Here is a 24,161-nt window from a genome sequence, read left to right on the forward strand (position 1 = left end):
TTCCTTCATTGACTGGCTTATTTCACTTAGCATAATGCTCTCCAGTTCCATCCATGACGTTGCAAATGGTAAGAGTTCCTTCCTTTTCAGAGCAGCATAGTATTCCATCGTGTAGATGTACCACAGTTTTCTAATCCATTCATGGGCACTTAGGCTGTTTCCAGATCTTAGCTATGGTGAATTGTGCTGCTATGAACATAGGGGTGCATATATCCTTTCTGATTGGTGTTTTTGGTTTCTTGGGATATATTCCTAGAAGTGGGATCACAGGGTCAAATGGGAGTTCCATTTTCAGTTTTTTAAGGAAACTCCATACTGTCTTCCATAGTGGCTGCACCAGTCTGCATTCCCACCAGCAGTGCACAAGTGTTCCTTTTTCTCCACATCCTCTCCAGCACTTGTCGTTTGTTGATTTGTTGATGATAGCCAGTCTGACAGGTGTGAGATGGTACCTCATTGTTGTTTTGATTTGCATCTCTCGGATGATTAGTGACTTTGATTATGTTTTCATATGTCTCTTGGCTTTCTGAATGTCCTCTTTTGAAAGGTGTCTATTTAGATCCTTTGCCCATTTTTTGATTGGATTGTTTATCTTCCTTTTGTTAAGTTGTATGAGTTCCCTATAAACTTTGGAGATTAGGCCCTTATCAGATATGACATTGGCAAATATGTTTTCCCACACAGTGGGTTTTCTCGTTGTTTTGTTGATGGTTTCTTTTGCTGTGCAGAAGCTTTTTATTTTGATGTAGTCCCATTTGTTCATTTTCTCTTTAGTTTCAAGTGCCCTAGGAGCTGTATCAGTGAAGAAATTGCTTCGGCATATGTCTGAGATTTTGTTGCCTTTGGATTCTTCTAGAATTTTTATGGTTTCCTGTCGTACATTTAAGTCCTTTATCCATTTTGAGTTTATTTTTGTGTATGGTGTAAGTTGGTGGTCTAGTTTCATTTTCTTGCATATATCTGTCCAATTTTCCCAACACCATTTATTGAAGAGACTATCTTGGCTCCATTGTATGTTCTTGCCTCCTTTGTCAAATATTAATTGAGCATATTGGTTCGGGCCGGACATTTTACATTTTGTTAGACTTTTCACTTTTTATATATTTGGCTACTTTGACCTCATCTTGCCCACTTTTCTTCCTATATTCGCTATGGTCTTGGACTATAAGATCAGTGTGCAACACAGGGAAAGATGCAGAGAAACTTTGAAAATTCACGTGTGTTTCATTAAATATAAACTTGCACACTGAGGGTAAGGACCAGATTTTCTTTATGTTGCAATCTCCGGTGTTTGCCCGGATGTTAGGTAAAAGGTTATTGAATGGATAAATACGCAAACATGGCAAGATTGAGGCATTTTAGAACATAAAATCAATAAGACTTAGTACCTCCCACACTTCACATCTTAGCCTGCCCTGCTCCCTAAAGAAGCTGTATAATGCATTGGTGTTAAGTTTAGACAGAAGCCAGGATGCCTGAGTTCAAAGGCCTGGCCTTGGCTCTAACCTGGGCATGTTACTTACATTTTTAAGCCTCAGTTTTACCAACTGTAAAGTGGGGGTAATAATAGTTCCTACCTCAGTGGATATGTTAATATATACCTGGTATGTAGAATAGTATCTGCACACAGACTGTTATGCTATTAATATTTTTGCTATTGTTACCACTGCTGTTACATATCAAGCTCCTTAACAGGATGCACAGCCCTAGCCTATCACTCCAGCCTCTTTCCACACTCACCCTGTGGTCACCCTGAAATGACTTCTCATTCCTGATAAACACTGTCTTTCTCAAGCTCCCTGTCTTCTTGATCTGCTTGCGCCTCTGCTGAAGGTCTTTCTCTGTTTTCTGCTCTTGTTCCTGTGCTGAATGCCTCTCACTCTCCCTTCAATTCCCTCCGGCAAGTTTCCATCCTGCTTCAGGCTCAGCCCAGAGGCCCTGCCCCTAATCACTGCTCTCCTGGCCTCGTGTGCACCATCGCCCCCACTTCCTGCGGGACTGAGTTCTAGCCTCCAGGACAGCCTCTCTGCTCACTCTCTGCTCGCCGTGTTGAACTGTTTGCTTGCGTGTCTGCCACTCCAGAACCTGACAGACTCCTTGGGCCCGGGGTCAGCTGCTGCTCATCTTCATGTTCCTCTGCTGGCACAGCGCTGGCAGCCGCCAGACGCCCCAGTGAACATTTGTCAAGTGAGCAAAATACATGTCGTAGTTTACACTAGTAACTAACTGATCAGATTTTTCAAAATGGACTTGTGAAAAGATCAAGTTAAACTGGAAATCAGTTTTGAATAATAATCATAAAATAGGACTTTTTCAGCTTTCAATTTTATTTTGTTTTCACTACCCACGATTGAGCTTCTGCCCCTGAACTCCATTTTCCAGAGTTGGTGTGATACTTGTGCCCTTGAACTTCATATGCTGCGCCAACAGGAGCACCATTTGGCCTCCCTGGTCAGATTTCAAGCACACGCATTCACCTTTGCTGCAGTAGTCGCTGTAGCTGCCTTTGGAGATATTTAGAGAATCATTGTAAAATCAGCTACAAAGATAGGCAGCTCTGCTCTTAGCTTCAAGCATCTTTTCTTGGAATTCCAAGAAAATAAGTCATCCACTTTTGATTGCCTTGAAGACAGTGAGTATATACAGAGGGAGTCCAACTCATCCTAAAATATTTGAAGCAAGTCTTCCAAAAGATCCTCCCACCCCCACTGTTCAGCCAGACCACCAGGGACTCTCCTGTTTCTGTCCTAGCAGACCTGGCAGTATCATGTAGACAGAGCAGGCAGTATCATGCAGGCATAGCGGGCGGTGTGATACAGGGGGGGTGGGCGGTGTGATGCAGGCAGAGCGGGCGGTGTGATGCAGGCAGAGCGGGCGGTGTGATGCAGGGGGAGCGGGCGGTGTGATGCAGGGGGAGCGGGCGGTGTGATGCAGGCGGGGCGGGCGGTGTGATGCAGGGGGAGCGGGCGGTGTGATGCAGGGGGAGCGGGCGGTGTGATGCAGGCGGAGCGGGCGGTGTGATGCAGGGGGAGCGGGCGGTGTGATGCAGGCGGAGCGGGCGGTGTGATGCAGGCGGAGCGGGCGGTGTGATGCAGGGGGAGCGGGCGGTATGATGCAGGGGGAGCGGGCGGTGTGATGCAGGCGGAGTGGGCGGTGTGATGCAGGGGGAGCGGGCGGTGTGATGCAGGGGGTGCGGGCGGTGTGATGCGGGCGGAGCGGGCGGTGTGATGCGGGCGGAGCGGGCGGTGTGATGCGGGCGGAGCGGGCGGTGTGATGCAGGGGGAGCGGGCGGTGTGATGCAGGGGGAGCGGGCGGTGTGATGCAGGCAGAGCCGGATGGAAGGACAGTTGGAGAAATGCACCAACCCAACAGCCAACCATGAGCACCTGCACAATCAAATGGGACTGTGTTTTAAGAAACATTCTCCGGAAACCTAGGATGATGTTTGAGAATCTAGTGCTGCTCCAGCTGCTTGCTCTTGTCAGAGGGTTTTTTAAAGTGCACATTCATGAAGGCCTCTCACTGCCCCTGTTGATAATGCCTTCAGTGACAGGAATCGCCACAGCTCAGTGTAACCTCACAGAGCTTGAAGCGATTCCTCTGTAACCAATCCGCTCTGTCAGCACCACACTCCCGGCTCTCACCCTGGGATTACTCCATCTAGTTCAACAACCGACAATGTGAGTCGTTAGGAAGAACTAAAATATATCTGGCATATCTGCCAACCTGACAGAGTGTTAGCATTTGGGGTTTGCGGCTGTTTGCATACGTCAGTGTGTGTGTGTGTGTGTGTGTGTGTGTGTGTGTGTGTGTTAATCCTCAAACTCATTCCAATATGCTGAAATGATTTAAGGGATTAGGAATTGAATTTTGCAGGCTGTAAATTCTGTCCATGGAAAGGTGAGCCTGCCTTCTCATTGGTATTTACCAAGTGAAGTCACTAAACTAAACATCAGAGTTGGCTTGAAAGGAGCGCGTGCGGAAGGAGCGAAGCACTCTGGGCCGCGGTTAAAGGGCTATTGACAGCTTATAACAAGCACTGCACCTTGCCCGTTGCATGTGGCTCTCCCTCTGTTTTCCTAACGTGGAGATGATGTGTCCCAAGCCATGTACTATTAGATATACGCTGCCTTGTGCATTGGTGAGAATCAAAGTTGCCATAGTGATAGCTTATAACACCTGCCAATTTTAATCCTCAGGGACTCCCCTGAGGATGGTAAAGGGGAAGATGTCGGGTCCTCCATGAAAAACCTTGGGCCCACGGAGGTAAAAGGCCGTGGTCATGGAGTGGGGGACAAGCAAACACCCTGCAGTGGGCACCGCTAGGGGAGAGAGGGTTTACACAGAATGGAGTCTTTGTTCACTGATGGGTTGCCAGCACAAGTAGCCTCTCAAATATTTATTGAATTCATTGAAAGGAGCCACCGACAACCCAATTGGAAGCCCTGCATTTCACAGTGGCAGCACTTAACATGAATTATCTTAAAACATTTAAACCCAATATTCATACTTTTGATAAACCATCGCCTCAGAAATGGGCTATCAGAGTATCATTACAGCTAAATTGTGACTCAAAAAAATCATAAAAATATTATGATAAATACTTGAAAGGTAGTAGGAGGTAGAAGCTTCAATCAGCTGAAAATACAAAATTTTTAAACTCTAACGATGGATGAAAATACCCTGTAAGACATTTTCTCAATTTATTTTATAAATCAAATTTCATTGTACATTTCTATCTTTTGAAAATGCTTAGGTTGACATCCTTGAAGACACAGATCATGTAATTCGAAAGGAATATGGCAAAGAAACTTCCAAAAACAAATTTACCCATACCAACTATTTCTTTCTATCCATCCATTTACCTGTCCACTTACCATGTATCTGTTACATTTGTAAGCCATCTAGAAGCAGATGTAACCTGCCTTTCTGGGTATGGAGGAGGTTTGAAAGGCTGTCTTTATATTTTTCACAAAAGAGATTTTGGATAGAAGACTTCCATTTCATAATTAAGTTGGCCTAATATTTAATGCTTTGCAATATGGATTCATTGCGTAATAGAGTGAGATATCTATTTCAGGCCAACCTGTTGAATTGGGCACAGATAGTTACCATTTTAAATCTTATGAGTATAGTTTATCTCAGCTAAAGTGAAGTCAGTAAGTATTTCAAACTATCCAACTTTGTTACTCCCTGGAGAGACCTTCTAAGTGTGGTTTGCTGCACGCCATGGACAGGGGTGAGGGCTGCACGGAGCAGGTCACAACTGTCTAGCTTCCAATCCTGGCTCTGCCACTTGCAGGCCGGCTGGCCGTGAGCGTCTGTACCTTCCTGAGCGGCAGTCCCCTCACCTGTGGAGTGAGGCAACACCGTTACCCCTCACAGGGCTGCCCTGGGAATTCAGTGAACCACCTGTGTCAACCTCTTGGAACAGATGATTAGCATCTAAGTGTTTCTTGTTTTTGTTGTTGTTCTTGGCACTATTATTCTAAAACTCCCCAGAGGACTGCTCTAAAATGTTCTCAGTTATAAGAATTATTTGAGCATAAGCAACCGCAATTATGGCACAAAGGGAGAACGCTGGTGAAAATATTTTCATGAGATATGTCCTATTGGGGGGAAAATTACAAATGGGAGGCCCAATCAGATGAATGCACAACAGTCCTGAAAGTAAAAGTATCGTCGCGGGTCTACTCGTGCAAACCGTCCAGAGAAGTTGCTAACGTTAGCAGGGCTTCTTCATTCAAAGGCTCAGTTTTAACATCATGACCAGAACTTTCTTGCTCCTGATTCATCCTTTTCTCCCTCTAATCATCCTTGATTACCTTGTACTTACAAGCACCTTGTACTTACAAAAAATATATATGACTAGTTTCCATCAGAACACTCCACGACTACAAATTCAAATTGTAATTGCAAGTGGGTGCCCGTGTGCATCGGAGCAAGTAGAACGCTGTGGTTCAAGTCTGTTCCGCAAGGGCGAGCGCAGCAGCTGAGAGCTGGGTTCTGAGGGTTTGTTCATGATGATGATTCATCTGTTCACCCATTGTCTCCTGCATATTTATCAGATGTGGGTGCCTTGAACTTCCACACTCATTAGCAGAGCCTGACCTAGTTAGGCTCCCTGCCTTTCTTGTGTGGCATAACAATTGGGCCTTAGATCACCACACCTTTAATTTCAGGGCAGTGTCTTAAACATTCACTTCCTTGCTTTGAAAATATGTTGGTAGAGGAGTTTATAAAAAGGATTGGTGGAGCCCTAGCCGGTTTGGCTCAGTAGATAGAGTGTCGGCCTGCGGACTGAAGGGTCCCAGGTTTGATTCCGGTCAATGGCACATGCCCAGGTTTCGGGTTTGATCCCCAGTGTGGGGCATGCAGGAGGCAGCCGATCAATGATTCTCTCTCATCATTCATGTTTCTATCTCTCTCTCCCACTCCCTTCCTCTCTGAAATCAGTAAAAATATAAAAGGTTGGTGGAGCCTGTCTTCTGATATTGACCATGTGACAATCTCATTCTTCCTGGGCTTAAAAGGAATAAAGTGGAACCTCAAGACCTCAAAATTGGAGGAAAGTAAAAGTAAGAACTGGGGAGAAGGAGACTCAGTCCTGATGATTTTTTCCAACCTCCTTTGGTAGAGCATTGTCATCAAAAGGCTTCATTTTTTAAGTATAGATGAATTTGTTGACATGTTTATTATGTCTACTCTGTGCCGGGCACTGTACAGGTGCTACAGGCTGTGCAGTGAGGAGCTGAACAGATGTCTGCCTGTTGTGCAGTTTAGCATTTTATGAGATCTATCCCATATTTCACAAATTGTGTATATCTACTCTGTATTTACTAGTATTGTTGGATGTGTAGTTATTATTGGAAATTTTCTAATTGTCTCAATAATGTTCTCTATAGCCTTTCCTCCTTTTCTGATCCAGGACCCAGTCCAGGATCACACACTACATTAAGTCCTCAGGACACTGTAGTCTCCAGAACTGGAGACGGGTGCCCAGTCTTTCTTTGGCCTTTTTTGCACTGCTAGTTTTGAGAGTATAAGCCCATTGCCTTGCAGATCACCTCTCAATTCAATTTGTGAAATATGGATGTGTCAAAGTCAGCGATTCCAAACATGTACCATGCTGGGCATGTATCAGAGTCCCCTGGGAACTTGGTGAGAATACAGAGCCACACTGGTTTCGTCCTACCTGCTTCAGTGGGCGGGGCCTCCCGTGCTCTCTAGGAGCTCTCGGGGTTACTCTGCTCACACCAGCCTGAGAGCCGCTAGTCCAGCGGTTCTCACCCTTCTGGCCCTTTAAATACAGATCCTCATGTTGTGACCCAACCATAAAATTATTTTCGTTGCTACTTCATAACTGTAACGTTGCTACTGTTGTGAATTGTAATGTAAATATCTGATATGCAGGCTGGTCTTAGGTGACCCCTGTAAAAGGGTCGTTCAACCGCCAAAGGGGTCGCGACCTATAGGTTGAGAACCACTGCTCTAGTCTAACCTAATCTCCTTGTGGCAGGAACATGCATAAGCAATGTGGAGCCCTTCCCAGTGGGTCTCACCAGGAGGCTTCACTGCCGCACGCCTTGGTGTTGGTTAAGGTGGTATCTGCCAGTTTTCTCTTCACCTCCTCCCCTGAGTGATTAGCCACTTGTCTGGAACTGACACTTGGAAGCTGCTTGGCTCTGCAGCTTCCCAAGTCTTTGACCCAATGCTCTTGGCCTCCAGTGGGGACTTGCTAAGTCAGCACTGTGATGATTGTAAAAGGTGAGTCTCTGATTCTTCCACCTTCAACATTCCTTAGCGTTCATCTGTAAAGAATCATTTTCCCTTCTTCTCCGTCTTGACCTTTGAAAAAGATTTTTTTAAGTCATCATGGACTCATGGACTCCTTTGTATCCAATGTATTATAATCCATTCTGTCACTCATTTAGATGCTCAAAATGCTTCCATTATTTTTTTCTTTTTCTTTTTTTCTTTTTAGTGGAAAAGCTAGAAGCCAAGATGTGGTTTCTATTAAATTAGTTGGAACTTCATCCAAAGAACAAAAACATATGTCACCTGTCCACCTACAAATAAAATGCACTTTACAAATCATACCGGCTGATCCTGGGAAAGCGCGGTCTGGTTGGTGTTCCCTCATTCCTCATTTCCATGTCCGTGTGTTTATTTGTATTATCCTCCCACGATCAAACACGTGTCCACATGCTGCTAACTTTCTCTCTTTCTCTTTGCTCCTATCTTCACTGTGATCAAGTTTCTGAGAAGCAGTCTGCCCAGATACTGTGGTCATATTGCTCATGTCTTTGAAACTGTGATACACACCCACAAAAAAACCTGTACTTGTTTGTTTTTCTTGTAATGCTTTTTTTTTTTTACTTTTTTCAAAGCATCTTTATATCGGGGGTTGTTGTTTTTTTGTCCTCCAAACTCCATGAAGTTGCGAGACAGATATTATTATTTTCCTTTTATGTTTTTTGAAAGTGAAGCCAGGAAAGTAAAAGACTCTTTGACATCTAGCACCTCATTGTGTTTAGCATTTTGAGTTAAGTATCTACTCCTGCCAACCCAGGTACTATGCTTCCAGGTCCTATTGCTGTCGCTGGGGAAGCCTGAGCTAGATTTTCATGGTTCAGAGAGCCAGGATTCTGTACTGAGTTGAAAACCAAGTCAAATAAACTGTATAGTAAATCAAGAAATACAAGAAGCATTCCTTAAAAAAAAAAAAAAAGAAAGAAAACGAAAAGACATATAAGAGATTCCAAAATGGCAGTGGAGTAAGTGGAAGCTACACTGACATGCTACCAAAACCAAATTGGAATTACAACAAAAATACAGAAAAACCATCCTGAATAAACAACTGAAGACTAGCTGAAGAGAACCCTGATAACCAGGATGGCAAGTAGAGGCCACATGGAGACTGATAGAAAGTGCAGAGGCACAAAAGAGCTGACCAGGCTCCCACAGACAGCAGCTGAAGTTCCAGAGGAATATCTTAGCTGTGGGGGACATCTTTCTCCTGCAGAACTTTGCTATCCAGGTGGTTTTTGCCTGGGGGGAAGGCAGTTGACACATCCTATTTGAAAACCCCTTGCCCCACCCTGTGGAATTTTTGAGGTCCATCAAGAGTCTGAGAATAACAATCAGCCTGCAGGCAGAAGCACTTGCCTCATCTTGTTGGAAAACCTCTCCCCCTGTGGCTGATAGCCTGAGGTTAATCAACTCTGAATACAATCAGACTGCAGGCAGAGGCAAGTCTCTGGAGGCTTTGAGTCTTTGCCTGATCTAATTTGGGCCCAGGACTAGGACAAAGGGACCTTGGTGCACATTTTGGTCTTTTCCAAAGGCACCCAGCCCCATCAGAGGGAGCCACAGGCTGTGATTTGCTAATAGCTCCAAACAGGGTATTCAGGGCCAGTCAGAAACAGCATCTAGACTGTCCTGCACTAGAGATTGGGAGGTGTAGTAGATCTACCTAATACATAGACACAAACCCAAACAGGCAGCCAAAATGGGGAGACAAAAAAAACAAACCCCAAATGAAAGAACAAAAGAATTCTCCAGAAGAAGAGCTAAATGAAATGGAGATAAGAAAATTATCAGACATAGAGTTCAGAATAATGGTAGCAAAGATTCTCAACAGCATGAGAAAAGATATAGTAACTATGAAGAATGACATAGCACTAATAAAGAACACAGTGCAAGGAATAGACAGCAGATAAAGGGAATTCAGGGATTAGATCAATGAATGAGAAGACAGAGTAGAAAAAAAATCACTCAATCAGAGAACCAAAAAGAAAAAAATCAATTAAAAATCAGGAGGACAGCTTAAGGGAGCTGTGGGACAATGTGAAACGTAACAATATTTGCATTATAGGAGTACCAGAAGGGGAAGCAAGTGAACAAGGGATAAGAACGTGTTTGAAGAAATAAGAGCAGAAAACCTCCCTAACCTGTGGAAGGAAAAAGTCGCACAAGTCCAGAAGGCCTGTAGAGTCCCAAGGAAGAAGAACCCAAACAGGCCCACACCCAGACACATCATAATAAAAATGCCAAAAATTAAAGCCAAAGAGAGAATCTTAAAGGCAGTCAAAGAAAAGCAATTTGTTACCTATGAAGGAGCTCCTATTAGGCTGTCAGCTAATTTTTCATCATAAACTTTACAGGCCACAAGGAAATGGCATGATGTATTCAAAGTAATGAAAAGCAAGGATCTGAAACCAAGATTACTATATCCAAGGCTATCATTCAAAATAGATGGTGAAATAAAGAGCTTTCCAGACCAGAAAAAAAGGGTAAAGGAGTTTGTTGCCACCAAATTATCACTGTACGAAATACTAAAGGGATTGCCGTAATGAGAAGAAGAATTAGAGAGAGCAACATAGGCATAAAGAATTAAAATGGCAATAAATAAGTACCTATCAATAACCTTAAATGTAAATGGATTAAATGCTCCAATCAAAAGGTGTAGGGTAGCTGAATGGATACAAAAACATGACCCAAATATATGCTGTCTATAAGAGACCCACCCCCAGAACAAAAGACTCACACAAGATGAGAGTGAAGGGATGGAAAAAATTTTTCCGTGGAAATGGAAACGAAAAAAAAGCTGGGGTGGCGATACACATATCTGACGAAATAGACTTCAAAATGAAGGCCATGAGAACAGACAATAAAGGTCACTACATAATTCTAAAGGGATCGATTCAACAAGAGGATATAACCCTGGTAAACATATATGCACTCAATTTGGAGCACCTAAATATATAAAAAAAACTTCTAGAGGATTTTAACGGAGAGATCAACAACACAGTCATAGTAGGGGACTTTAACACCTCCCCCTAACTTCACTGGATAGATCTTCCAGACTAAAAATTAACAAGGAAACAGTGACTCTAAAGGACACACTGGATCAGATGAATTTTTAATTGACATTTATAGAACATTTCACCCCAAAGCTACAGAATATACATTTTTCTCAAGTGTGCATGGGTCATTCTCAAAGAAAGACCACCACATGTCAGGACACAGAATAAGTCTCTACAAATTCAAGAAGATTGAAGTCATATCAAGCATCTTCTAAGATCACAGTGGAATGGAATTAGACATCAACTATAGTAAAAACACTCAAAAACATTCAAACACATGTAGGATAAATAGCATGTTATTAAATAGTGAATGGGTTGACAATGAGATCAAAAAAGAAATAAGAAACTTCCTTCAAAGAACTGCACCAAAATATTGTTGGGAGACAATTCCACTATGTGTCTACAAAATGGAAACAAATGAACTAAAACTTATTGGCATTATTGGCTTTGGTGAAGAAGTTGAATGTAAGTTAAATACATTAAAACTAATAATCCTACATAATGATAACCAGATAAACAGTAGAATGAAAAAGTATCCCATTTACATAGGAAAATATAAAATACTAAGTATTAACCCTAACACCGGATTATGTGATATTTATGGTGTATATCATAAAACTTTATGATCATAATAAAGCAAATTCAATAGAAACATATTATCCCTAAAGAAGACAAATTATTGTATCATTTTTAAAACTTGACAAGATTATTTTAAAATTTATTTTAAAAAATAAGTGAAAGAGACTATCAAGAATTATATAAAATTAAAGCGTTCCATCAAATATTGAAATATATTATAATGAAACAGTGATTACATGTTACGGAACTACACAATAATTGAACAGTGCCCAGAACAAAGTAGGTAACCATAGATATAATGATATATAAGAATGGAAGAAGCAACATGGCAAACATTAGCACAGAAAGAATAACATTGAGAGAGTCTTTGAGTGCTAGACTTTTATGATAAATGCATTGTACTTGCTTTAATGCCCTAACAACTCAGTAAAGCCAACGTTATCATTCCCATTTTGCAGATGAGGAACTGAGTTTCAGAAAATATAATGAGAAGCTCCGCCCAGCCCCACGTAAAGGGACATGTGATGATGAAATGAACTATGTCCTTAACACATTAGGAATTTCTAAGGGCTGTTTCTTTCCTTCCTTTAAATTTCTTTTTAATCCTCACCTGAGGATATATTTATTGACTTTAGAAAGAGGAAGGGAGAGACAGAAATGTGAGAGAGAAATATCGATCCGCTGCCTCTCCCATGCGCCCCAACCACCCGGGATCAAAACCACAACCTAGGAACATGCCCTGCCCGGGAATCGAACCTGAGACCCTTCGGTGCACAGGAAAATGATGCAACCAGCTGAGCAACCCCAGCCAGGGCTCTAAGGGTTGTTTCTTATACTGATTCTCAACAGAAGCCAGTGGAGGAATGCCAAAACACAGTACCAAACACGCAGTTTGCAGCAAACCTTGTGGTTCAATTCTGTAGGTCTCTGGTGATTCTAGCTTAGTCTGAAAAGAAAATTTAGCGAATGGAGTGGGTCCCTTTGGCCCCAGGGCCCTTTGGAAATGCTGCAGACACGGTCGTCAGGGCTCCGGCGAGGCTGCTCCTAGGATCTGGTGAGCAGAGGCCTGAGCTGCTGCCTACGACCCTGCAAAGCACAAGAGCCCTCAACAAAGAAGGACCCAGCTCGCAATGCCACTTGTGCCACGGCTGCAAAACCCTGATTTAGAGAAGAGCGAGCAATAGGTCACTGACTCCATCCTCCATAAGCATTACCTCTCACAACTAGCTTGGACAGCACGGAGAAAGGTTTGGTCCATTTGCACATGGGGAGGACGGGGGTACATGTGGTAGCTGTGGGCTGGCCTTCAGGGGCATGATAAGAATTGCCTGGCCTGGCTGGTGCGGCTCAGTAGTTGAGCATTGACCTATGAACCAGGAGGTCTCGGTGTGATTCCCAGACAAGGCACATGCCTGGGTTGCAGGCTTCATCCCCGGTGGGGGGCGTGCAGGAGGCAGCCAATCAACGATTCTCTCTCATCATTGATGTTTCTCTCTCTCTCTCTCTCCCTCTCCCTTCCTCTCTGAAATCAATACAAATACATGCTTTAAAAATTGCCTTGTTAGACAGTAGGTAGGTATGAAGTGTTGCCGTGGCCCCTCTGCTAGCCTAATTGTCCAAAAACGAGTCAGCTCACAGATCTGGGCTCCCGAGCCCGGCTGGGTCCTCCTCCACAGAAGAAATGAGAGAGGCTCCAGGGAGCTGCACCCGCTGACTCACTCATGTCCTTATCACATCTGCGCTTTGCACTGTTTGCAGGCCTAGTGGCTAAGCCACAGTGAGGGCAGCTAAGCAATGTCTGAGGCATCATTCTTGCCAGGTGGTGGCTTTTTAACCAGACCCTGAAGACCGGGGCAGCTCCACAGTGGACACAACTGGCGACCAATGTCAAGAAGCCCCTTTCTCTCAATCGTGGGCGTTGAGGATTCTCTTTGGTTTAGTGCAGAATGAGTTCCCACGGAGAACTTCATCGATACAGAAAAGGCAGGACGAGTGTTCAGAAGTAGTTTCCCTTTCGACTACGAGTGTGGGTGCTCGATGACGACACATGGTCCCACCAACAGTGGAGGGGGCATTGGTAGTCATTTTCCTGACCTCCCTGGTTCCGGTGTTTACCGAAGCATGTCTCTTGGAGAGTCCCGGTGCGATATTTGCACTGGAGTCGTAGCAAGTCAACTAGTGCCCGGCGGAGTGGGCAGAGCCCGGGTCGGGGGCCAGCGTGCACACGGCTGTGGGAGTGGGAAGGACACGGAGGGTCATGTCCCCGGGGAGAGCCAGCATCTGCAAAACCACAGGAGTCAGAGTTGCACAAACTTCACTCCCAAATTCTAAAACTGTTTTTTATTCTGTTCTCCTACTTGGGAAGCAAAAACCTAGAGTTCGTCTCATTAGCATGATGTTTTGATCAACTGAGCCAACAAGCCAAGGACGTAAACAAGGTGTCCCATGTGGAGCCCGATCCCAGTGACCCAGCGATTGAATCCGTAGTCCGGTTACACTAGCCGAGGGAGCAGCCCCAGGGCCGGGTCCTGTTCCCTGTGACCCGGGGCCTTCGGCCACATCATCTGCCTGGCTCGTCCGCTCCTGTCTGTCCTCGCCAGCCATGTAAACCCACGCGGGATCCCATTACCTCGCTCTTTGAGGAGCTCATCGTCTCAAGTGTTAGCTTGCTGGTCCCTCTAGGGTTACCGCCGTTGCCATGGTTGTAAGTAAGAGGAATGTTCTGTCCCAGGACAGACCGCAGCTTCTAAAGAACTTGCACATTTCAGGCACGAAATTGTACAGTTCAGTCTAAGTCTTCATTAACTTTCACCGTGTGACATTGCTGAGAACCAGGCAAATAGTATTATTCCCGATTGCTCCATGGTTTGGTGAATTCCACGCCAAAAAAAATTATAGGTTGCCTTGAATTTCCAGAACAGAGGTTAACTGGAGGGCGAGATGGGGGCTGAGGTGTGTGAAAGAACGTGAGGCTCTGCCAAATGCGCTTCTTCTCTCTCCCGGATCCTGATAGGGCCTGTCCCTCCACCCCTCATCCCTCCTCCCCCAGAACTGGGGTGGGCGTGGCGCGGGTGAGGCGTGCACAGGGGCGCTGTGCCCCCACTCCTCGGGCTGTCCCAGCCTGGTACGCGCAGGCTCCAGCTCCACATTCCAGCGTTTTTAATACTTAATGACCTTCTACAGTGGAGACTCATTTGGCAGCATCCTTAAGAGTATCTGTTTGAGGTCTTTTATCTGCTGAACTTCCATTTACTAAATTGAAAAGTTGGTGTCTAAAATATTGTGTGGATAACTCACCCAAGGTTCTGATGAGGCAGAGCGGGTCATGGGGTATAGAGGAGTTGGCAAATATTTTCAGTATGTTTTATTCAGCTTTAGTCATTTTCATACCCCAAATAATTCACTTTTTTTCTTCGCTAAGATTTTAAGACAAATTTGACTTTAACTTTGAGTTTCAGCCTCATTGCAAATTCAAAGATGTTTTAGAATCTCCCCTCCTCTCCCCACCCCCTCACTCTACATGAGTTTCCTTTACTGTGAAAGTAAGGAATTCCACCTTTCTGAAAGGTAATGTTGATGAGCACCCAGCTCACCTGTCGGGTTTACTGCTCCATCATCTTTCTGTCTCTTGCCTGAAAGACAGAAGGCCGTCGATCCGCCCATGGGCCTGGCTTCCCTTTGATTGCGTGATCAGGTTTGAGAGGTCACAGGCGAGCTTCGAGCTCACGGCCTGGGCCCTTGGTGTGTGAAGCAGAAAACCTTGAAGCAGGTCCGCTGCCTCGGGTTCAGAAGGGACACCTAGATGCTGGTGAATGAAGTGAATTGTGTTCATTTTGTAACATAAGAGGAACATGGACTTGACCACTGCTGACATTGTAGTGTCCTGGGTGTTTGGTTTCATTTTGTGGCTTTCGTTTTGTTTTGTTTTTTGAGAACGCCAGTGAAATCACTCAGAAACCTGAGAGAAATGCACAGCCCTCCCAGACGTCCTCACGGGCTAACTGCTTCTGTAAGCCCACTGACTGCATTTACTCCAAATTGCTCGTCCCTCACCTGGCACGCTGGGTGCAGTGGGAACCCTGCAGCCTGGGTCTCGGGGAGAAGGGAGGAGAGTGCAGGGCCATGTCCAGGCCGGGAGTTCCATGTCGTTGAACACTGCACCTTCAGATGCTATTTGAACAGGGACTGGGCCAGGGGCGGGTGACATAGAATTATTTTTACGTGTGTGTGTGTGTGTGTGTGTGTGTGTTTGTGCGCGCACGCGCATGCACACGCGCTCGCTTACAAGCTAGAATATCATGCACACACAAAATTTTAAACAGAGATCCTTCTAAACCACATATTGTTGCAATATATAACGTAATGCAGTAATGGTATTTACATATATCACTGTATTTAATAAAATAAATGAAGGCGCATTTGAGTATTATTAACAGAAGCAATCGCCCTTCCGCACACACTTATGCATCCCAGCCAGGCTATTGAAGCAGTAGTTCTGCTAATGAGGCCCAGAAGTACTATTTTTTTAAATATACTTTATTGATTTTCTACAGAGAGGAAGGGAGAGGGATAGAGAGTCAGAAACATCAATGAGAGAGAAACATCAATAAGCTGCCTCCTGCACGCCCCCCACTGGGGATGTGCCTGCAACCAAGGTACATGCCCTGGACCAGAATCGAACCTGGGACCCTTCAGTCCTCAGGCCGACGCTCTATCCACTGACCCAAACCGGTCAGGGCCAGAAGTACTATTTTAATTTCAGAGCTTGAAGGATGAAAAAATAAAATAATGGAAAAATGGTAAATTAGATCTCATCAAACTTCAATATAAAGCAACAGAATTTTAGTCTTTGAAGAATTTGCTGTAACTGCTTTTATTTAAAATCCTCACTCGAGGATATGTTTATTGATTTTAGAGAGAGGAAGGGAGAGAGAAACACAGTCGGTTACCTCCCATACCTGCCCCAACCAGGGACCGAACCCAAAACCCAGATATGTGCCCTGACCGGAATCAAACTCTCAACCTTTCCATGCATGGGGACAACGCTCCAACCAACTGAGCCATACCGGCCAGGGCTGATATAACTGCTTTTTAAGGCTTTACATTTTATCTATAATGGTACAAATATTAATTCAATAAATTATCATTGTCACAGTAGTAAATTTATCTTTTTATTTTCTTATCTTTATTGTTGAAAGTATTACAGATGTCCCTTTTTTCACCCATTGACACCCTCCATTCTGCTCCCATCCCACCTCCCCAGGCCTTCACCACACTGTTGTCTGTGTCCATGGGTTATACATATATGCATGCATGTTCTTTGGTTACTCTCCTCCAGCGCCGCCCCCCCTCGGCCCCGCCTCTTCTCTCTGAGAATCGTCAGTCTGTGCCATGTGTCCATTCTCTGGATCTATTTTATTTATCTGCTTATTGTGTTCATTAGATTCCACATATGAGTGAGATCATGTGATATTGTCTTTCTCTGACTGGCTTATTTCACTTAGCGTAATACTCTCCAGGCCTCTCCATGCTGTCTCAGAGGGTGAGAGATTCTGCTTTTTTCCAGCTGCATAGTACTCCATGGTGTAAAGCTTTTTTTACCCACTCATCTGCTGATGGGCACTTGGGCTGTTTCCAGATCATGGCTAATGTAAATTACACTGCTATGAACATTGGGGTTCTTTATATCCTTTCTGATTGGTGTTTCAGGATTCTTAGGATATATTCGCAGAGTGGGATCACTGGGTCAAATGGCAGTTCCATTTTTAGTTTTTTGAGAAAACTCCATACTGTTTTCCATTATGGCTGCACCAGTTGCATTCCCACAGCAGTGCACTAGGGTTCCCTTTTCTCCATATCCTCATCAGGAACTTGCCATTTGTCGATTTATTGATGGTTGCCATTTTGATAGGTGTGAGGTGATACCTCATGAATTTATATAGTTTTAAAAATATTTACATTGTGTATATACCAAAATAAGCATGCTATGGCACAGAGAAAAAATATTCTGAGGAAAACACAGAAATCTAAGAAAATCTTTAGAGTTTAAAAATGAAGCTGTAGAAATCAACAATTATTCTTTTAGAAGTTGTCTGAATTTTCATCCTCAAAGTCATTCATGTTCCTTCCAGAAGTGCTTTCTAAGCAAACTCTCACGGCTAATTATCTCACACACACACACACACACACACACACACACACACACACACAATGTGGCTTCCTCTTAACCCTGGAGTCGCCTCTGCTCGCCCCCTCCCTTTCACACAATGGTATGATCTGCATCTGATCGCAGACTGAGGTGCCAAGCGGTGACAGCTTCCCCAGCTCCACTCACTTGCTACAGGCTGTTCACCGATGCTCTCTTTCCCCCCCACAGGGGCAAATCGAAGTAGACAGCGAAACCGTCTTCAGGTTAGCGGCGCTGGCTTTGCAGGTAAGAACTGGCCACTGCTCCTTTCTGTTTATTGGTTTTGTGAACTGCGGGCAACTCTGAAACTTTTGCACGGGCCGGTGGCCGGTGGCTTTCTAAGCCAGCTGGTTGTTTGCCAATGAAAAATGTGAGCCACCGTTTTTTTCTGTTTTAGAACAGTTTGCGTGAGCTGCAGTGAGAGATTGTGTGTCTCAAAGGAAAAGGAAATTTAGACTGGGCTCGGAGGAAGAGTGGGAAAGGCGCTCCCGGTGCCTGGAGTTCAGGAGGCAGCGTTGTTGGGAGGGCTGTAATTTACATTTAAGTTTGGTAACTATTGTAGACATTTCTTTGAGGTTGGGTTAAAGAGCCCTTTAATTCTTAAAGGCACTTGTAGATTAAAACAAAACAAAAAAACACCAAGTGTGCTCCATGCTGGCTTAAAAAGAGTAAACAGCATGTTTGATGGACCTGTGTCATGGTTTAAAAGGGGTGCCGCTCCAATAGGCAAGCATTAATCACCTGCTCTTAGAAACATAAAAGGAGAAACAATGGTTTGTGCTTTTAAAAATATATTCTATTGATTTCTTTACAGAAAGGAAGGGAGAGGGATAGAGAGTTAGAAACATCAATGAGAGAGAAACATCGATCAGCTGCCTCCTGCACACTCCCCACTGGGGAAGTGCCCGCAACCAAGGTACATGCCCTTGAGCGGAATCGAACCTGGGACCCTTGAGTCCGCAGACCGATGCTCTATCCACTGAGTCAAACCGGTTAGGGCTGGTCTGTGCTTTTAAAGAGATAGTTGTCTCTTCTGTTAAGGATAAGAACCATTTCATGGCTACCAGCGGTTCCTAATCCATGCCACATTCTTGCCGGCGGTCACAGAAAGTGTTCTTTGTGTACATTCTTCAAGATAAAGCAGAGCTCGGGGACTTTCAGAGGGTAAATGGCCAAGTGAAATGTCTCTGGCTTACTTCACATACATACAAATTGATATCTGTCTTTGTTTTATTCCAGGAAGCCAGAGGGGATTACACCAGGTAAAGTGGTTTCTTTCCTGATATTACTGTGAGTCTTTTTTTGCTACTTTAAATAACAATGGATGCAAAATCAAAAGCAAGTAGATTCCCAGGCATGAGGCTGAGCTCGCTGCCCTCTTCGCATAGAGACCTATTCTTTCTGTTAATAAATCCGGCAGCGAAGCTTTCTTACAATTTTTCAATCCAGAGTGACAGTGAATTGTAAGCAGAGGCCCTCCAAGTTCTCGTTTCTGTCGTCTGTTAACACGACAAAGAAATCTATAAAAAGCCTTGGTAGCCTGTGCTGATTTTTTCAAACTTATTATAATCCTGTGTTTGAAAAGCTATACCATAAACACAAAAAGAGTAAACCCGTCAGCTGCTTAGTTAAGGGATTAATGGGGCTCTTTCTGCAGCTGCCCTTGCGGGGCCTCACCCTGCACACACTTGACCCGACAGTTGTAGCGTTGCCACCGAGACTCGGGTCTGGCTGCGTAACTGGCTGCATCACGGTGTTTGTGTTCGAATTTAGCCTCTACCTGTAAGTAGAAACAGTGGCAAAGCTCCTGTCAGAGGCTCACGGGCCAGTCACCCGCTGGAAGCCTCGCCTCTGCGTGTTAATGTTCGACCCGTAAACTTCCCGTAGATTATTTACAGATCAGCTCTACCTGCTCCCAGCCAAGCCTTGGAGCCGTGTGCTCCTTAAGGGACTGATGCGAGTTAATGCCTTCCAAGTGTGAAACCCTCCAGCCGCGGTAGCTCTTCACCGCCCGCCCCCCAACCCCCACACCCCACCCGTCTGCCTGCCCCTGGGGTTCGGTAGGATGACTGAGGGTCCAAACCCGCTCACCTCTCCTACCAGCTCCATTTGTGCTACATCATGTTTTAAAGTTGTTTCAGGTTAGGAAATATGTTTGAAGGAATTATAAAAACCAGTAAACAGCATTTTCGTAATTAAAAGGAAATGTCAGGAGATAAAATGAGGATGGATTGGTTTCTGGGTCGTTAACATCGGGAGTGCTGGGTCCTCCCTGCTCTGTGTCCTGGGGGAGCCGGTTCCCAGGAAGATCAGATATGAGAGGAACGCGCGTAGGGCTGAGTCTGAAGTGATTTACAAGGAGGCTCAGGGCCTCAAGCGCACTCTGGGGTGGGGACGGCTGGCCCTGCCTCCCCCCTCCTCCCAGGAGGCACCGGCTCACCCTCTCTGAGCCTCATTCCCTCCGCAAACCGGCACCCAGCCGAGGACTGTGGCTTCGATGTCTGCAAACATTGCCAGGGCGGCCTCTGCATGCAGCAAGCTCTCTATACACTCTCGCTATTATTATTAACTAGAGGCCCGATGCACGAAATTCATGCAAGAGCAGGACTTCCTTCCCCCGGCTGCTGGCACCAGCTTCCCTCTGGCACCCGGGACGGGGCTTCCCTCGCAGCCATGGCTTCATCTGGCCTAATTAGCATATTACGCTTCTATTATTATAGATTATTATAGGACCATTATTGCCCTCGTCATTATCATCATCCTATCCAACTCTCCGAAGAGGCTCTGGGACGAAGGAGGGTCTGGAGAAGCCACACTGAGGTGTGAGGGGAAAGAACAGGGAGGAAGGTGGGCTCCACACACTGTCCTCAGAGAAGAGCCCTTGCCTGCGGCAGGCTAAGGCGCAGAGGAGCATTGCCGTGGTCCTCCAGACCTCTGGGCCAAACCAGCCCCTTTCCGCACTTCTGCGTGGTCCTGGTGGGTCCCCGAGTGATTACCAGGCTGAAGAAATGGGGACGCCGGCCTGAAATTGTCTAAATCATGCTGAACAGCAGGAGCATGGGACTGGGAGTCAAGAAATTAGCAACATGCCCTGGAGGGAGCCATTTGTCCCTTCTGGGCTCGGTTTCCTCATCTGTAGATTCGGATTAATGAACTAGCAGCTCTGCAGGGTGGTTCTTAAAATTCTTTTTTAATATAATTTATTGATTTTTAGAAAGAGAGGAAGGGAAAGGGATAGTGAGATAAAAACATCCATGAGAAAGAAACATTGATCAGCTGCCTCCCGCATGCCCTCTACTGGGGACCGAGCCCCCAAACCCAGGCATGTTTCCTGACTGGGAATCAAACTGGTGACCTCTTGGTTCATGGGTTGACACTCAACCACTGAGCAACACAGGCCAGGCTGCCCGTGCTCTAACCATTGAGCAACCGGCTAGGGCTTTTTGAATCTTTTTTATTTTTTTACCTCTGTAATCTTGAGCAAGTTATTTAAACTCTCCAAGGCTCAGTTTCCTCATCTGTAAAATGGGACGTGTTAACAGTATACTCCCCATGAGATTACTATGAAGATTAAATGAATTAAAATTTACAAAGTGCTTAGAACAGTTCCTGCAATTGCCATGTTCCATCAATTTGATGGGCACACTTTGCCACTTCCCTGTTGTTTCCAATATGAACTGTTTCTCGTGTTTTTGCTGACATTAATAATGCCGTGGTGAGCAACTGTGTGTAGTTGGGACTGTGCTTATCTGCGATTATTTTCTTAAGGGATGTTTCTCAGATAGGAGCAAGCAATGGGGAATTCCTTAAAGGAGGCAAGGTGCTGAAATGAAATGTATTCATCCTCGATACCACTCAATTAAAGTCCTACAAAATCCATAGCTCGTTCCAGTGCCATCGGAACGCCGGGACCGAGCCAGCCAGGCCTAGGCTGGGAGGGTGCCGACCGCAGCAGGGCCTCCCTCACAGGGAGCAGCTCGCCAGCAAGGAGGCCCCGGGCAGCTCTAAATTCCACCTTATCCTGCTCACACCGTGGCTGCAGCTTTTGGCTTTTAGAACTTCACTGAGTTTGCTTTGAGCTTTAAACATAGACCAGAAGGTCTCAATACTTTCGTAGAGCAGGACAATATGGCTTTTTCAGTCAGAACACGTCGAGGCTGCTCTGGCCCCCACTTCTTGCGACTGTCTCCCTCTCTCTCTCAAGCTTAGCGTTTCCAGTTGCACTCAACTGCATCCGGCTCCCAGACCGCCTCTTCCTCCACTGTCTGCCCTCGAGCAACACCACCCTTCTCTCTGGGTCATCTCTAAGGATTGCCCCGTCCATCCGTCCATCCTTTTCTCCGTCTGTCAGCTCCCTTCTCTTGCCCTTTTTATCAACCCCCAGACTGCTCAGACATTCTCCTCCTCCCATAAATGCATGTGTGTGTATATTGATTGCTTTTAAGACATTATTTAAAACATCCACCCCTGATTGCATTCAATCCCCATTATAATGTTATGTTGCCATTTAACAAATGAATAGATGACAATTGCAGGCCTAGGAGACTTTGTCACATGGCCGGTGAGTCCCAGGCCAGCTCTAATGCCGCACCATCCAAGATGGAAACTTGATGTTTGCTGTCACAGACCACTCTCTAGCACCCTAACGGGCAGCTAAGGCTCTCCGTAACCTGCATTATCCATTTCATTTCCATAACTGCTGAGCTCTGTCTGTGCCTCATCTCTTTCCGCCGCGGGCCCTGCCTGCTTTGCCTCCTGGCTTCGCTCAGCTCCTCTTCCTAGAAGGCCTTTAAACATGACGCCCTGCTCCCTGCCGAGCTTCCTTGGGGATATTTTAAGTTAACAGTGTCATAACCAGTAGGCAAACTCGCTCTCTGAAAGTTAATTAAAATAGTGGAGTGGGGACTTCCATTTTCTTTAAATAGTTGACAGTCTGAATTTCCAAGTCAGCCCTTAAGCTGCAAAGATAACAAGCTACTCGGGTAACACAACACAGACAAACCGAGAATTCCTGAAAGCTGACTCTGCAAGGAGAGTACTTTATCTCTGAGCAGCCACAAATGAGCCTGCGAAAGCCAAGCTCTGCCTTTCTCCTCCCCTCCCTTCCCCTCCCCTCCCTTCCTCTTCCCTCCCCTCCCCTGCCCTGCCCTCCCCTCCCCTCCCCTCTCTCTTTCTTTTTTAACACCCTGAAAGGTGGATATGACCAAGTAACCATGTGGTAGGGCATTTCTGCTCATAAGAACAGGAAGTGACTACAATTTACAATACAGTGCTGGGGCAGAATGAGAGAATATGTCACCAGCGTCAGTGGAGGGTTAATTAACAAGATATAGCTGTACCAAAGGCAGCTGTTTCCCGTGGGACAGGAACTCTCCAGTGGCCCTGAGAGTAGTTAACGGTGGGGGCGGGGGGGGGGGGGACTCAAAGGGCTGCTCCCCTAGACCGTGCACCTCTGGACCCTTGGAGCGCTAAGATGGCCCTGGCCCATTTGGCTCAGTGGGTAGAGCGTCAGTCTAGAGCCTGAGGGTCCAGGTTCGGTTCTGGTCAAGGGCACATGCCCAGGTTGCAGGCTCCATCCCCAGTTGGAGGCGTGCAGGAGGCAGCTGATCAATGATTCTCTCTCATTGATGTTTCTATCTATCTCCCTCCTCCTTCCTCTCTGAAATCAATAGAAATATATTTTTAAAATAAATTAATAAAATAAAGCTCTAAGATGTTATTCCATTTCCTGGGCCTTTTAAGTCAGAGGCACTCCCAGGGCCCAGGTGCCGAGCGCTCACCGTCCTCAGTGAGGAAGCGGGTGGCCGTGAAGGTGGGCGGGCGCTCTGGCGTGGAAGCGCCTGGTTCTGTGCAGGGCCCCCACTTGCTGTAGAACTGGGGGAGCTAACCTCTCTGGGGCTCAGGTGTTGTCTCAATCAATATTATGTGCTGTTGTTGTTGTTGTTGTTATTGCTGTGTTTAACCTTCACGCCACCATGGGGACAGGCGCTGTGGGGTGCACCCGTGCAGCCGGCCCGCGTCGGGGAAGGGCTTGCGGTGCAGGCCTCCCAGCCGGGGCGCTCGGGCTGCAGACCTCCGGCTCTTGTTGCCACAGTCACTGCCTCCGGCTGGCAGGAGGGAGAAGCCAGAGGTGAGGTGGAGCGCCTGTGCATTCAGGCCAGGGCTTTTGTGAGAAAGGTGCTGAGAAGCCGCATTTCTCCCTCCCTGTGCAGTGACCCTGTGCTAAGAACTGACTCAGAGACACAGACAAGTGCTTTGTCGGTCAGTTTGTGGCATTTTGTTTTGAACGATTTGTAAATACTTCTAGGTGTTAGGCTGTGTTATAGGTGTCATACATATTAACTATTAATTGTCATCTTCACCTTATGACGTTGGTGTCATAGTGTCCTCACATTGCAGGGCGGTTATGTACGTGCATTAACGTGCTATGGTCTAATGTGTACCCTTTGCCTGGCCAGATGTTAAGAGTTGTTATATTAAAAAATAGATAACAAATAGGAAACTATTAACAAATAAGTCTGGGGAAT

The 24,161-nt window shown here is 45.6% G+C and overlaps 1 protein-coding gene across 2 annotated transcripts in view; it reads left to right on the forward strand.

Moving 5' to 3' along the window:
- The window catches only part of FRMD4B (FERM domain containing 4B), a 199,495-nt gene that overhangs the window by 118,459 nt on the left and 56,875 nt on the right, over window positions 1-24,161 (forward strand). For both annotated transcript variants that reach the window (XM_081106188.1, XM_081106187.1), the window contains exons 6-7: window positions 17,824-17,880; window positions 18,874-18,896. In XM_081106188.1, coding sequence (XP_080962314.1) covers window positions 17,824-17,880; window positions 18,874-18,896 — 80 coding nt within the window. The remainder of the gene's footprint in view (window positions 1-17,823; window positions 17,881-18,873; window positions 18,897-24,161) is intronic.

The sequence above is a fragment of the Myotis nattereri genome, assembly GCF_964212035.1.
Source record: "Myotis nattereri genome assembly, chromosome: 14".
Classification (NCBI taxonomy): Eukaryota; Metazoa; Chordata; class Mammalia; order Chiroptera; family Vespertilionidae; genus Myotis; species Myotis nattereri.